This window comes from Oncorhynchus masou, chromosome 30 (assembly GCF_036934945.1).
Source record: "Oncorhynchus masou masou isolate Uvic2021 chromosome 30, UVic_Omas_1.1, whole genome shotgun sequence".
Classification (NCBI taxonomy): Eukaryota; Metazoa; Chordata; class Actinopteri; order Salmoniformes; family Salmonidae; genus Oncorhynchus; species Oncorhynchus masou.
This window is the reverse complement of record NC_088241.1, coordinates 36,108,110-36,122,250: the sequence shown is the minus strand read 5'-3', so window position 1 is coordinate 36,122,250 and position 14,141 is coordinate 36,108,110. Positions and strand designations below refer to the sequence as shown.

General features: G+C 44.1%; 1 protein-coding gene across 9 annotated transcripts in view; it reads left to right on the top strand.

Moving 5' to 3' along the window:
* Positions 1-2,873: 2,873 nt before the first annotated feature.
* LOC135522589 (sickle tail protein homolog) overlaps positions 2,874-14,141 on the top strand; it is a 171,771-nt gene continuing 160,503 nt past the window's right edge. For 5 of the 9 annotated variants that reach the window (XM_064948996.1, XM_064948997.1, XM_064948995.1 and 2 more), the window contains exon 1: positions 2,875-4,001. In XM_064948996.1, the coding sequence (XP_064805068.1) occupies positions 3,662-4,001 (340 nt within the window). In that variant the 5' untranslated portion in view covers positions 2,875-3,661. Of the gene's footprint in view, positions 4,002-14,141 lie in introns of all 9 variants that reach the window. The other 4 variants (XM_064949005.1, XM_064949000.1, XM_064948999.1 and 1 more) reach the window with 2 other exon arrangements.

The window sequence follows — 14,141 nt, the reverse complement described above, 5'->3', positions numbered from 1 at the left end:
TACTGTAGGTTTTGGTTTTGCTAGGGCATAGTGGATGGGGATGGCAGACGGGTGTAGGCATCTGCCTCTGATTCCAAAGGTTGCATGTTCAAATAAAGCATTTTAAGCCTATCTTTACCTTATCCATTCGGAGTTAATACCTAACCTTAAGAATTTGGAGTTAAACTTAAACCTGAAACACTTGTGGTAACCCGGGAGGTCTACCCCGGGGGTTGGCGAAAGAGGGGAGGTACGTGCCGCAAAGTTGTCTCCCTCTGCTGGGCACCAGGCTGTTGATGGCATCAATTAGGGGTATTTAGGGGAGAGTGCCAACCAGCCTTGCAGGCCACATAAATGGAGCACCGAGGCAAGGAGTGAGCTGAGAGAGGGGAACGAAGTGCATGGAGCCGAATATGAGAAGAAGGACCGAGCCAACACCAAGATAATTTGTTGTTACGTTTCTTTTTTGTTGCCTACTAAAGTTGTGTTTTCTGACTAGAACCTCCCTGTCTCTGTGTGCCCTACAACCCAACACCCAACATTTTACCACACACTTGACGTTTGGAACAACTTAGAAATTTGACGTTTGAGAAACATGGATGAACTAATTCTGACGTCAGACTGAGAGCTTGTAGATAGCTGAACCAACATACTGTACAGTGTTGTCTTTTTCATTTATTTAACCTTTATTTAACTAGGCGAGTCAGTTAAGAACAAATTCTTATTTAAAATCACAGCCTACCCCGGCCGAACCCAGACAACGCTGGGCCAATTGCGCGCTGCCCTATGGGACTCCAATCACAGCCGGATGTGATACAGCCTGGATTCAAACCAGGGACTGTAGTGATGCCTCTTGCACTGAGATGCAGTGCCTTAGACCGCTGCACCACTCGGGAGCTCCAAAGGCAAACATTAATTTGTAATTCGACTCAAGTCTTGAAATGATAAAGTTAAAGGTTAGGCATTAACTCCAAATTCTTAAGGTTAGTCATTAACTCCAAATGTTTAATGAAAGGGTTAAGGTTTGGGATAGGCTTAAAATGCTGGAGGCAAAACCATGTTTTTATGCAGTCAGCTCACTATGTGCAAAGTCTGAGTGAACAAACTTTCACACATTAGCAGCATTTTTCGTCCTTCTGAATTCCACCCAACTCACAGAATAACACTGATTAAGCAATTGGTTAAGTAAAAAATAAATAAAAATAAACAGTGTAGTGGTCCCCCCCCCTCTCCTGTCCATTGGCTTGGTTTGCTGCTCTTTACTTTTCTCATAGTTTGTTGATCCTGCGCTAACCATAATCCTCTGTGTGGTGTTAAATCTCTCAGCACACTGAACAAAGTGCATACTGTACATAGCTAACACGCCACATAATGAAACTAAGCACATGTACCATAAATACATCTATGGTGGGTAGACTCTGTAGCCTGTAAACAGTGTTGTATGTCACCAGCTAATTCACGTATTGTGGCATGACCTCGGTTCGTAGTCATATGTGAGTCACACCGTATGTGTGTAAAACTGCCTGAGAATGATCAGCCTCACTGTTAACCTTTAAATTACAAAAATCTCCCTCAGGAATTCTGTTGCTCTCTGTCATTTGCCACGTCCATAGTTAACTTAGTCTTTGTTTCACTACTCCAGATCAGTTATTTTGTTCCTTATTTTGGAGATAATGTCTTTGGAATGAGGACAACCTGACCTTGGGTCTGTCAGCATCTTTGTTTCATACCCATATTGAAGTCTGAGATTATTGTTATGGTTCTGTCCCAAATCGCACGCTATTCCCTGCATTCTTAGAAAAAAAGGTGCTATCTCGAACCTTAAAGGGTCCATTGGCTGTTCCCATAGGAGAACCCTTTGAATCCAGGTTTTACCTGGAACCAAAAAGGGTTCTCCATGGGGACAGCCAAATAACCGTTTTGTAACTCTTTTTTTTCTAAGAGTGTATATAGTGCACTAATTTTGACCAGAGCTTTATGGACCTTGCTCAAAAGAAGTACACTATATAGGGAATAGGGTGTCATTTCGGACGCAGCCTATCTTACCTCAGGAGAGGAGGATGTGCTGAGTGTGAGGATGAGCTGTGTGTACCAATGTACAGAACATTCTGTTTAGGCTCAGAGGAGAGAGGGAGGAGAATGCCCCTCTGTAGCTCTCTGATCTTCAAATGAACTTTTGTCTTTTTCCATTTTTCTCTCACCTTCAAGCTGCACTGTTTTCGCTCTTTTGCTCTCTCTCTCTCTTTATCTCTCTCTCTCTTTCTCTTTCTTTCATCTAAAGCTCAGTGTGGCAGCCAATCAGGGCCACATACAAACACACACTCACTGTGCAGAGAAACATGCTGCGTTCTACAGTAATCCTTCTTTCCTCTGTGCTCTTTAATTCTCTGTAAATTCTTCCGGTGAAGGGGTGTGTGTGTGTGTGTGTGTGTGTGTGTGTGTGTGTGTGTGTGTGTGTGTGTGTGTGTGTGTGTGTGTGTGTGTGTGTGTGTGTGTGTGTGTGTGTGTGTGTGTTGTGTGTGTGTGTGTGTGTGTGTTACTTCCGGCTGCTTCCAGTATCAGGACAACATCTTTTCACACGCATGAGGAGACAGTGTGAATGAGGGAAGGAGAGAGAGAGGAAGAATGATAGAGGGAGAGAGAGGATTTGGAGTTTGAGGTGAATCCGTCGATGGAGAGGTGAGCAGGAATGCGAGTGGCTGTGTGTGTGTTGGGCAGCTGAGCGGTGACATGAAGCAACTGACACATCTGGAACGGCTTCAGCAGCTGCACCTGAGGAGGAGGGATCACAAATCATCCGCTCTCTCTCTCTCTCCCGCTCTCTCTCTCATGCTCTTTTTTTCTCTCTAACTCAATCACTCACTCGCGCTCTCTCTCTCTCTCTACCTCTCTCTCGTGTTTTGTCTGTGCTCGCCAGAGCACTGCAACAGTTTCACACTGAGCATCAGCAAAGCAGTGGAAGAGCAAAGAAGAGGAAACCGAAAAGCAAGAGAAGAGCAGAGAAAACGGGAGTAAGGAATTGTTTTCATATGAGAGAGGGAGTACAGGACTGTCTGTATATGACAGAGAGGGAGTACGGGACTGTCTGTATATGATAGAGTCAATGAGAGAGGAAGTACGGGACTGTCTGTATATGACAGAGTCAATGAGAGAGGGACTACAGCAGATTAAAGAAAAGGAGGAGGGGATGAGAAGAGTGTGAGAGCGGTGGATAGAGAGGGAAACAGTGGGTTATAGAGCTGGAATGCGCTGACATTAAGGACCTGGCTGTTTATATATGCATTTGGCCCAGCACCTTCTGCCGAGCCACAGGTTTGAGCACACACACACACAAACAGACACGCACACACACACACACACACACACACAGCTCTGTTTGCTTTGGAGGATAAGCCCAGGAGGCCCTGTCAGCAGAAGAGTACACCTTCCAGGGAGCTGTTAACTTTTCCCGCCCCCCTCTCTCTCTCTCTCCTCCTTCTCCCCTTCTGCCTTCCCAAATGTACCCTCCTCCCTCTGGCTGCCCAACCCAGCCTACCTGCTCCAGTCAGGACTCGCAGAGCCCACACACACCGAGAAGCTGGAGTACTCTACTGTTTACCACGGACCTGGCACGAAAAGAATCTAAGAGAGACAGATAGACTGAGAGTCCCAGACACCCAGCCTTCCACTGACTTCCAGCAGGATGTCTAAAGCTTCACGGCTGGCTCGACCATCCTCTGCCGGGGCGGGCTCCAAGGTGTCGTCCTCCCGTAAGGAGGCTCCTGGTGGGGCTCGAGCCCGGGTGGTGAGTGTAGGGGAGAAACTGATGAGGGCCGGCAGCGACGGGACCCTGACCAAGCAGAGGGGCCTGGCTGCAGCCGCCCCACCTGCACTGCAACAGGCGGACAAACAGCAGTCCCAGATGCAGTCTCAGACTCAGAGCCAGTCCCAAAGCCAGGCACAGACTATGGACATGGTGGCCCAACCCAAGAGCAGAATCAGCCCACCTAAAGCCTCAGCTCTTCCACAGGGCTCTATGCACAGTAAGTACTGGACTACAGTCATGTTGCTTTTCCACTGTGACACCGGTGGCCATATGTTTATGAGCATCTCTTATTTTTAGGGGTTAGATTAGCTTTAATATTGCAGATAGATTGTAGCTTCCATCAATGCAAATGTCTGCATCACTTCCAATCCCCCATATATGGTTTTTGCAAATATGTCAGTCTTATGTAGCAACATTTGAAATTGTGTTTTTTTTTTTTAAATTTGAGTAGATTGCCAAAGCGAATTTACCAGCTACGTCTATCAACAGTTGTCGCAGTGACGTTGTATTGAAATGGCTACTTGCATAGTGGCGTCTAGACTATCTTACCCGTATCTTACCCATATACGTCATGGACACTTCTCCCTGTCACTGATACCATGGTTGCCCTTCGTTTGAAGATGTAATCCAGAGGCAGGTTTTTTCTCCTTCTCCTTAGCTATCATACTCTAATTCCACTGATTTCAAAACTCGGTCCTCCAGAAAATGGAGAGCAACACTTATGCAGTTCTACTAAGCAATATATTTAATGCCGCGTTAGACAGGATTACCTACACACACTAACCAGCTCAAATAGACAGAAGAGTACTATACGGCAGACCAATCCGAATTCAACTCTCTTCATGTCCAGCCCATGCATTATCTCAGCCAATCACGGCTAGCGGGAAGGTTGCTCACTTTTTCTGTGGATTAATCAACAGGGATCATAATTTAACAATGTATTCATATTTACAGATGGCATGCAAGTTTGATATTAAGGCACATGAAAGTTCACATGTTCCAGAAGGCATTTCTGCCAAAAAAAATGTAACGCATTTTGATTAAAAGAAGATTACGATCAAATGGCTCTCATGTGACCCCCGACTTACAGCTCAAAAGATTGGCGTCATTTAGAAATGTCCTTGTTTTTGAAAGAAAAGCACTTTTTTAACGTTAAAATAACATCAGATTGATCAGAAATACAGTGTAGACAATGTTAATGTTGTAAATGACTATTTTAGGTGGAAATGGCCGATAAAAAAAATGGAATATCTACATGAGCGTACAGAGGCCCATTATCAGCAATCATCACTCCTGTGTTCCAATGGCACGCTGTGTAAACTCATCCGAGTTTATCATTTTAAAAGGCTAATTGATCATTAGAAAGCCCTTTTGCTAGCACAGCTGAAAACTGATGTTCTGATTACAGAAGCAATAAAACTGTCCTTCTTTAGACTAGCTTAGTATCTGGAGCATCAGCATTTGTGGGTTCGATTGCAGGCTCAAAATGACATTCAAGTTCCTTACTTTTTTCCCCTTCCTCTTCGATTTTTGTGGTAATGCTGCAATTAGTTGGTTGTAATTGTGGAAAGAGCATTTGAATTTAACCACAAATTGTGTTATATTATTTGTTCAGTACTTTATGGGGCTCCCGAGTGGCACAGTGGTCTAAGGCACTGCATCTCAGTACTAGAGTCATCACTACATACCCTGGTTCCTTTCCAGGCTGTGTCACAACCGGCCATGATTTGGAGCCCATAGGGCGGTGCACAATTGAACCAGTGTCATTTGGGGTAGGCCGTCATTATAAATAATAATTTGTTCTTAACTGACTTGCGTAGTTAAAAGAAATGATAAAATTGCAACCAACTTTCTATAGCTTGTTTTAAAATAGCAATATTTTGGAGATGATTTCCTTTTCCAGTAACTCAAAGTGAGAGGTCTGAGTGAAGAAAAAAGGCCATTCTTGAACATAGGGTGAGACATTCCTACTAATTTGCCAGAGAACCAGTTTGGATTTGAGTATAACTTTTGTATGATTGAAGCCTTTAGTGAGAGGTCACCCAGTAAAATACTACTTGCATAAAAGTCTAAAAGTATTTGGTTTTAAATGTACTTAAGTATCAAAAGTAAATGGAATTGCTAAAATGTACTTAAGTATCAAAAGTAAAAATAAAAATACAATGCAAACCAGACGACACAATGTTCTAGTTTTTTTTATTGACGGATAGCCAGGGGCACACTCCAACACTCAGACATTATTTACATACAAAGCATTTGTTCTTAGTGAGTCCTTCAGATGTCAGGCGTGTGCGTCTGCTGAAGTCAGGTGCAAGAGAGCAGAGAATTGTGAAGAGGTGCACACTTTATTACGGCAGGAGAGAGATACAGGCGGACGCAGCTGCGTCAAAAACCTCCAACCAACAAGGCAAAGTGTAAAGCGTGCAAAACAGTCACAAGACACAAAATGTATAACAATACAAACAAGCTTTGTGAAAATACACGGAAATACTGAACGCTAGCCTAGTGCGTACAAACACGTAACACACAAACGATTTCACACAAAGACATGAGGGGGTACAGAGGAATAAAAACATGTAGTGTATGTAGGGAATGAAAACCAGGTGTGAAGGGAACAAGACAAAACAAATGGATAAATGAAAAGGGGAGCGGCGATGGCTAGAATGCCGGTGACGTCGACCACCGAACGCCGGCCGAACAAGGAGAGGAGCCGACTGCGGCGGAAGCCGTGACATCAGAGGCAGTAGGGATGACCAGGGATGTTCTCTTGATAAGTGGGTGAATTGGGAAATTTACCTGTCAAAATGTAATGAGCACTTTTGGGTGTCAGGGAAAATGTATGGAGTAAAAAGTATAATATTATCTTTAGGAATGTAGTATCGTAAAAGTAAAAGTTGGCAAAAATATAAATGTTAAAGTAAAGTACAGATACCCCCAAAAAACTAATGAACTAGTACTTTAAATTATTTTTACTTAAGTACTTTACACAACTGTGTAATAGTAGTATAGTAATTGTAGTAGTTACAGTGTATGGGTTTCACTAGTTTCACTAGCCCCATGTTAGCCACCAAGCCATTTTCCTTACTCCCATGCTACTCAGTTTACAGGTTTGTTTTGCCATGTGTGTGGTTGGCTACAGGAGATCAGTGTGTTATCTGTTTTGTTTTGTGTGTATTGGTCAGACCGGGTTGTTGTGGGATTAGATCTACCTATCAGGGCTCCGCTTTCTGTCCTGTTCATTAGTCAGACTTTTGTGTTGTGTTGTGTATCATTCACGATATCAGTAGTCTGATACTCATAAGTATCATGATAAGCAAACAAAACATGAAGCAGACTTCATTTCTTGTTTCTTGAGGAAACAGTCCTAATGTTGGAACCATAGAAACACATTTTGTCACATTTGTTTATTTTTCTAACTTTAGCATGCACAATTTTAGCAGGTTTTTAAAGAATTTAAACTGCTTCGTTTTTCCCATGTTGCCCTTGGAAAATTGAGTATAGTAAGATTGTGAGATTGGTATTGTGATTGACAACCCTAGTCCAGCATGAGATCGTCCTATCAGCACTCTGCTTCCGTGCCTCGGAGTCGAAGGCATTCCTCACCTGATCACGTGACTGGATCCCACGTCACGTTGTTGTTTTTCCAATCCCATCTCCGTGGGGTGCGGATTATGGAAGGGAGCAGAGGGTCTGATCACTCACTTTTGGCCCCATCATCACATTCCCTCACCCTAGTTAGCTTAGATTAAACACAGTAGGAGAGTTGGGTCCGCGTCCCAAAAGGCAGCCTATTCCCTTTATAATCCATTACTATTTCCTGGCCCTGGTCGAAAGTAGTGCACTATATGGGGAATAGGGGTCATATGGAATGCACCCTAAACCTACCCTTGGTTTTGTAGTGTCATTGTTTTGAAGTATTTTTTGAGTACTTCTTGTATCATCTTGTATCAAGTAAACACGTGTTTTCATTATAGGGATATTTCAGGATCTACTTCCCCAGAGTCAGATGAACTCATGGATAACCATTTTTACGTCTCTGTGTGCAGCTTGAAGGAAGTTGCTAACTGGTGTTTGTGCAATTTCTAGCTAGCATTAGCACAAAGACTGGAAGTCTATGGTAACTGCTCGTGAAACTACCTCTAAAAAAATTGTTTCCTTGAGTTAATAATAACTCTGGGGAAGTAGATAAGTTGCCACAATCCTGAACCATCCCTTTAAACTATCTATCCCCCTCTGTCAATCAAGATGTTCCCTGCCAATTACACACACACACACACACACACACACACACACACACCTACACGCACACAGACACGTTCACGGGGGGGGTGTCAAAAAATGTTTGGTCACATGCTTTGTAAACAACAGGTGTACACTAATAGTGGAATGTTTACTTACTGGTCCTTCCCACTAATGCAGACAGAAAAACAATTATAGAAAGATAATTACACAAGGAATAAATACACAATGAGAAACTATCACTTGGCTATATACACAGGGTTCCAGGCTTGGTTCATCGGTACCGTTTGCTATGCAAGTCTATGACTGGGGTGGCTGGAGTCTGACAGTTATTAGGACCCTCTTCTGACACCGCCTGGTATAGAGGTCCTGGATGCCAGGAAGCTCAGCCCCAGTGAAGTACTGGGCCGTACGAACTATCCATTCGGATGCCAAGCAGTTGCCATACCAAGCAGTGATGCAGACAGTCAAGATGCTCTCAATGGTACAGCTGTTGAACTTTTTGAGGATCTGCAGGCCCATGCCAAATCTTTTCAGCCTCCTGAAATGGAAGAGGCTTTGTCGTGCCCTCTTCATGACTGTGTTGGTGTGTGTGGACCATGTTAATTCCTTAGTGATGTGGACACAGAGGAACTTGAAGCTTTCGACCCGCCCCACTACAGCCCCGTCGATGTGGATACCATTCATCCCTGTGTCAGGTCTGACTTATGTGTTTCTTGTCTAACTCAGAGACAGTCAGTTGGGGGAGGGGAGACAGGGGAAGAGACAGGGGAGACAGACAGCGTTTTGGCAGGGGGGAAGGCGGTGGGAGGAGAGAGGTGAGCTGTGGGCGTGAGTCAAACTTTCGGGTGACAGAAGGAGCTCGGGAATGTGAGCAGGGTATGCTGGGAAGTCTGCAGGTCTGGAGCCATGTGCGTGTGTGTGTGCGTCAGTGAGTGTGTGTCAGTGTGTGTGTGTGTCAGTTGTTCTTACCTGCAGTAAAAAGTCAGGTTGTGGGTTATGAGAGGCAGGTCTGTACTGGAAACCAGATGTCTCCCAGTCTGTGGCTCTGTGTGTTCCCTCCAACCTCTTCACACAAACAGACCACTGACCAGGAGGACTCCTGCCCCTCCTATGCACGCACACACACACGTCTTCTCTGTGTCTTTTCTCTCTCTTTACTTATATATTTCTCTGTATCTCTCTCTTTAAGTCTCTCTCTCTGTCTCTATCTTTCTCTCTTGCTTCCCCCTCTTTCTTTCTACCTTACTTTCACATTTCTACCGCAGTGTGTACAGAGTTTCTACCCACTGCTATTCTTAACTGAAGAATTACTTTGCGCCATGCCAACGCCCCACACACATACATACCCTCTCAAAAGACTTTCAAACAGAATACATGATCTGTGTATTGTGGCAGATGGAGGCTTGGAGGACTCAGCTCAATGTTTCTCTATGTGAGTCGGAGTGATGATGACAAAAACACAACTTTCTCCACATTTCCTGCTAAGGCCTGACTCTTAGAAGCAGCTCCACATACAAACGCTGTAGATATTCAATTTGTAGAGCTATTTTGGGTGATTTTGTTGTTTGTCGAGAGCCCTCATCCACTCTCTGTCTGTCTTTATTTGGAAGTTACTTCAATGATTCCGCAATTTTCTAGTCACACTGGCATAACTAGTCGCACTGGCATCACCGCAACCTCATATTTTTCACTTCATTTAATCTTTATAGGAAAATAGGAAATAGACTTCTGCCCTATGGGCCATTCTGGCTCGGATAAGGCTAATTTATCATCATAACCTTATGTGTTTCACCTCAACTTTATGAACAGAGATTACCGATACAGGTTCATAGATCAAGCTCAGGACCCATTTTGTGCTGGTTTAATAGGTCAAGCTATGGCATCTAAGGCCAGTCTTGGGCCATGGACCAATGTGCATCCCCAATGGCACCCTGCCGCCTAAATAGTGCCCTGTGCATTATAGAGGGAATCGGGTGCCATTTGGGACACAGCCCATGGCTGCAGCCGAGGCACGGAGGTCGTTCTAGCGATGATGTTGCGTGACTGGGGCTGGATGGTAAGCGTGTGTGACAGGTGACATTTCCAGCATCTGTTAAGTCTTCAGTGTTGACGTAGGCCACAGGGCCAGGACTTTGACTGAAGCTGAAATAAAAGCTCTGACTTGCCCTTAAAGATGTCTTCTGCTGTAGTGGCTGCTGTGACCCGGACTAGTGGTAACACACCCGACCAATCATGTTTTTGTTGCTCCCCACTGGAGACTGGGGTTCAATCCCAGCGTCCACTTTCTACTGTGGTCCCACTTGACTGTCACGCCTCTGGCCTTGGCTGCTGTGGAAATCAGTTTTTCATCAGAGGAGACCATGGAGTGTGCCGGAGGCCAGTGGTCTAAGCTGGCCTCTTTAATGACACATCTGGCAGGTTTAAGGCTCTGTACGTCTGAGACACTCATTGATAAGAAGAGAGGGAGGGAGCGAGAAAAGAGAGACTGCTAGGCTGCATAATCAACCATCAGCTAGTCTATCTCCGAGCACCCACGCACTCTTATCTCACCAATTCAATTGAAGGGCTTTATTGGCATTGGAAACATATGTTAACATTGCCAAGACAGACAGACAGACTCTCTCTCTCTCTCTCTCTCTCTCTCTCGTACTAGTGTATAGGTCATGTAAACATTGTCAGTCATTTTGTAAAGGCGGGTGAGACAAGAGCAGCACGGGGGAAAAGCTAAAGCACAACTGTCCCCAGTTATCCTTAGTCATCCGGGCCATTGCACGGTATAAGGAGTCATCTTGTGTTGTTCTTGTGTGGTGTCAGTATGGCATGCAGACGTACAGCAGAGTTTAGTAAGGGGATTTGTCTGGACATGAATGTGAGGGAACTCACTTCAGTTTCCTGTGAATCATCAGAGATCCCAATAAGGATGCACTTTGAGACAGTGTGTGTGTGTGTGTGTGTCTACTTTCTCAGTGGTCTGTGGAAAGACTTTCCTGTTCGAGATTTTGTTACATTACCTCTGGCAGATGGCACAGGAGCGTGCGTGACAGAATATGGTGCCATGACAGTTGGCACCAGGTTATTCCAGGCTTGAACCTTACAAGCTGAGCCATTCCACACATGTTCCTTGTTAATTTGTTCTCGACTGATGCTTTCTGATATTGGGTTGAAAACGCACTTTGGTTAAATGAGCTAAAACAAGCTCAATCTAATTGGGATTACTTTCTTTAAGCGTGAGATAAGATCACTTTCCTCAAAATCGAGAAAGGATTAGATTAATTAATGCCTAACATTACCCATAAACCCCTCTGGTTTGGCAAGACTGTAAGTGTTATTACAGACCATCATAACACACTGGCCCAGATCAAACAGCCCTCAAAGTTTCTTCATTTGTGGTCCACATCATTCATTACGCATTTCTCACTACACTGGGTTTTGAAATTTAATTTGCCTCAGACTTTGTATCAATATAGAATTTCTTAGCTCCATTCACTGAGCGGCTTGGTGGCTTGCACATATTTACACAATGGTCTGCCAAAGGAGAATTTCATGGGGAGGGGAGTCACAGACAATATCATATCACATTGTATTTGTCACATGCGTCATAAACAACAGCTGTAGACTAGCTGTGAAATGCTTACGGGCCCTTCCCAATAATGCAGAGAGAAAAACAATTATTATATATTACTGTGTGTTCCACATGGCACCCTATTCCCTATAAAGTGCACTTTTTGTTGACCAGAGCCCTATTGACCCTAGTCAAAAGTAGTGCAATTACATTTCATTTGGTACTATTTGGGATGCAAAGAAGGTTATGAAAAAAGTCTGTGCTAAAGGATTGAGATAATTGTCAGACTTTGGCACAGGAGGAGATATAGATAGACACCAGGCACGAATCGTCTGAGTCAGACAAACTCAGCCAATTTAGAAGTCAAAGACCTCCATTTATGGTGGATTATGGGAAGAAGAGGTTGCATGGTCGCCATGGCAGCTGGGAAAATGGCTTCAAGATTGACAACCTGGAAAGACAAGCAATGTTTGAGAGAATCAAATATGTGATGCATTGTCGGTAAGTTGTGACTAACGGATCTACAAATAAGAATATGTAGTTAGTTTTGATGCAAGAGGATTTGTAGGTGATTTGTAGATCCATCAGTTGGCAGTCACCTGTTGTGCTATGTTCAAATCAAATCAAATGTATTTATATAGCCCTTCGTACATCAGCTGATATCTCAAAGTGCTGTACAGAAACCCAGCCTAAAACAAGGAGTCATGTCAGGTAGTCCTGAGGCATGGTCCTAGGGCTCAGGTCCTCCGAGAGAAAGAAAGAGAGAAAGAGAGAATTAGCACACTTAAATTCACACAGGACACCGAATAGGACAGGAGAAGTACTCCAGATATAACAAACTGACCCTAGCCCCCCGACACATAAACTACTGCAGCATAAATACTGGAGGCTGAGACAGGAGCGGTCAGGAGACACTGTGGCCCCATCCCGTGGACACCCCCGGACAGGGCCAAACAGGAAGGATACAACCCCTCCCACTTTGCCAAAGCACAGCCCCCACACCACTAGAGGGATATCTTCAACCACCAACTTACCATCCTGAGACAAGGCTGAGTATAGCCCACAAAGATCTCCATGTTGTGTCGCTACTGTGTTGTTGTCATGTTGTGTTGCTACCATGCTGTGATGTCATGTGTTGCTGCCATGCTATGTTGTCATGTGTTGCTACCATACTGTGTTGTTGTCTTAGGTCTCTCTCTATGTAGTGTTGTGATGTCTCTATTGTCGTGATGTGTGTTTTGTCCGACATTTTTATTTTAACCCCAGCCCCCGTCCCCGCAGTAGGCCTTTGGCCTCTTAAAAATAAAACACTGTCTACCTTAGTCATGTGGACTGAAGAACTGTACCTGGCTGGCCCAAGGGTCTCAGAATGTAGGATGGTGTGAGATCATCATCATGCCCTGCTTCTTAACTCTAGGAGACGTGCTCCGCTGTTGTTCGCTAATGACTGGACGCCTATGTGTCATCGTTCAATCCAAACAGACTGGAATCAGGTCACTGAGCAAGAAGTGTGTGAGTGTTTCAGAGAGACTGGGTGGGATACTTTGTTTGGTCTAGTGGGACTTATTCATTCAAGCTCTAGCTTGAGGCAGTGTATTATACTGAACAAAACTAGAAACACATGGAAAGTGTTTGTCCCATGGTTCATGAGCTGAAATACGCACAAAACGCTTTATTTCGCTCAAATTTGGTGCACACATTTGTTTAGATCCCTGTTAGTGAGCATTTCTCCTTTGCCAAGATAATTCATCCACCTAACAGGTGTGGCATATCAAGAAGCTGATTAAATAGCATCATCATTACACAGATGCACCTTGTGCTGGGGACAATGATGTCACACACGTCATTAAACACGTCATTAAACAGTACTTACTGTAATATGAAATACAGAATTTTACTTGCCACCGAGCTGCACAACACTTAGGTTGGAGTCATTAAAACTTGTTTTTCAACCACTCCACAAATGTCTTGTTAACAAACTATAGTTTTGGCAAGTCGGTTAGGACATCTACTTTGTGCATGACACAAGTGGTTTTTCCAACAATTCCAGTGGGTCAGAAGCTTTTAAACAGCTTGGGAAATTCCAGAAAATGACGTCATGGCTTTTGAAGCTTCTGATCGGCCAATTGACATCATTTGAGTCAGTTGGAGGTGTACCTGTGGATGTATTTCAAGTCCTACCTTCAAACTCAGTGCGTCTTTGCTTGACATCATAAGAAATCAGATGGACAATGACCCCAAGCATACTTCCAAAGTTGTGTCAAAATGGCTTAAGGACAACAAAGTTAAGGTATTGGAGTGGCCATCACAAAGCCCTCACCTCAACCCCATGGACAATTTGTGGGCAGAACTGAAAAAACATGTGCGAGCAAGGAGGCCTACAAACCTGACTCAGTTACACCAGCTCTGTCAGGAGGAATGGGCCAAAATTCACCCAACTTATTGTGGGAAGCTTGTGGAAGGCTCCCCGACACATTTGACCCAAGTTAAACAATGTAAAGGCAATGCTACCAAATACTAATTGAGTGCATGTAAAGTTCTGACCCACTGGGA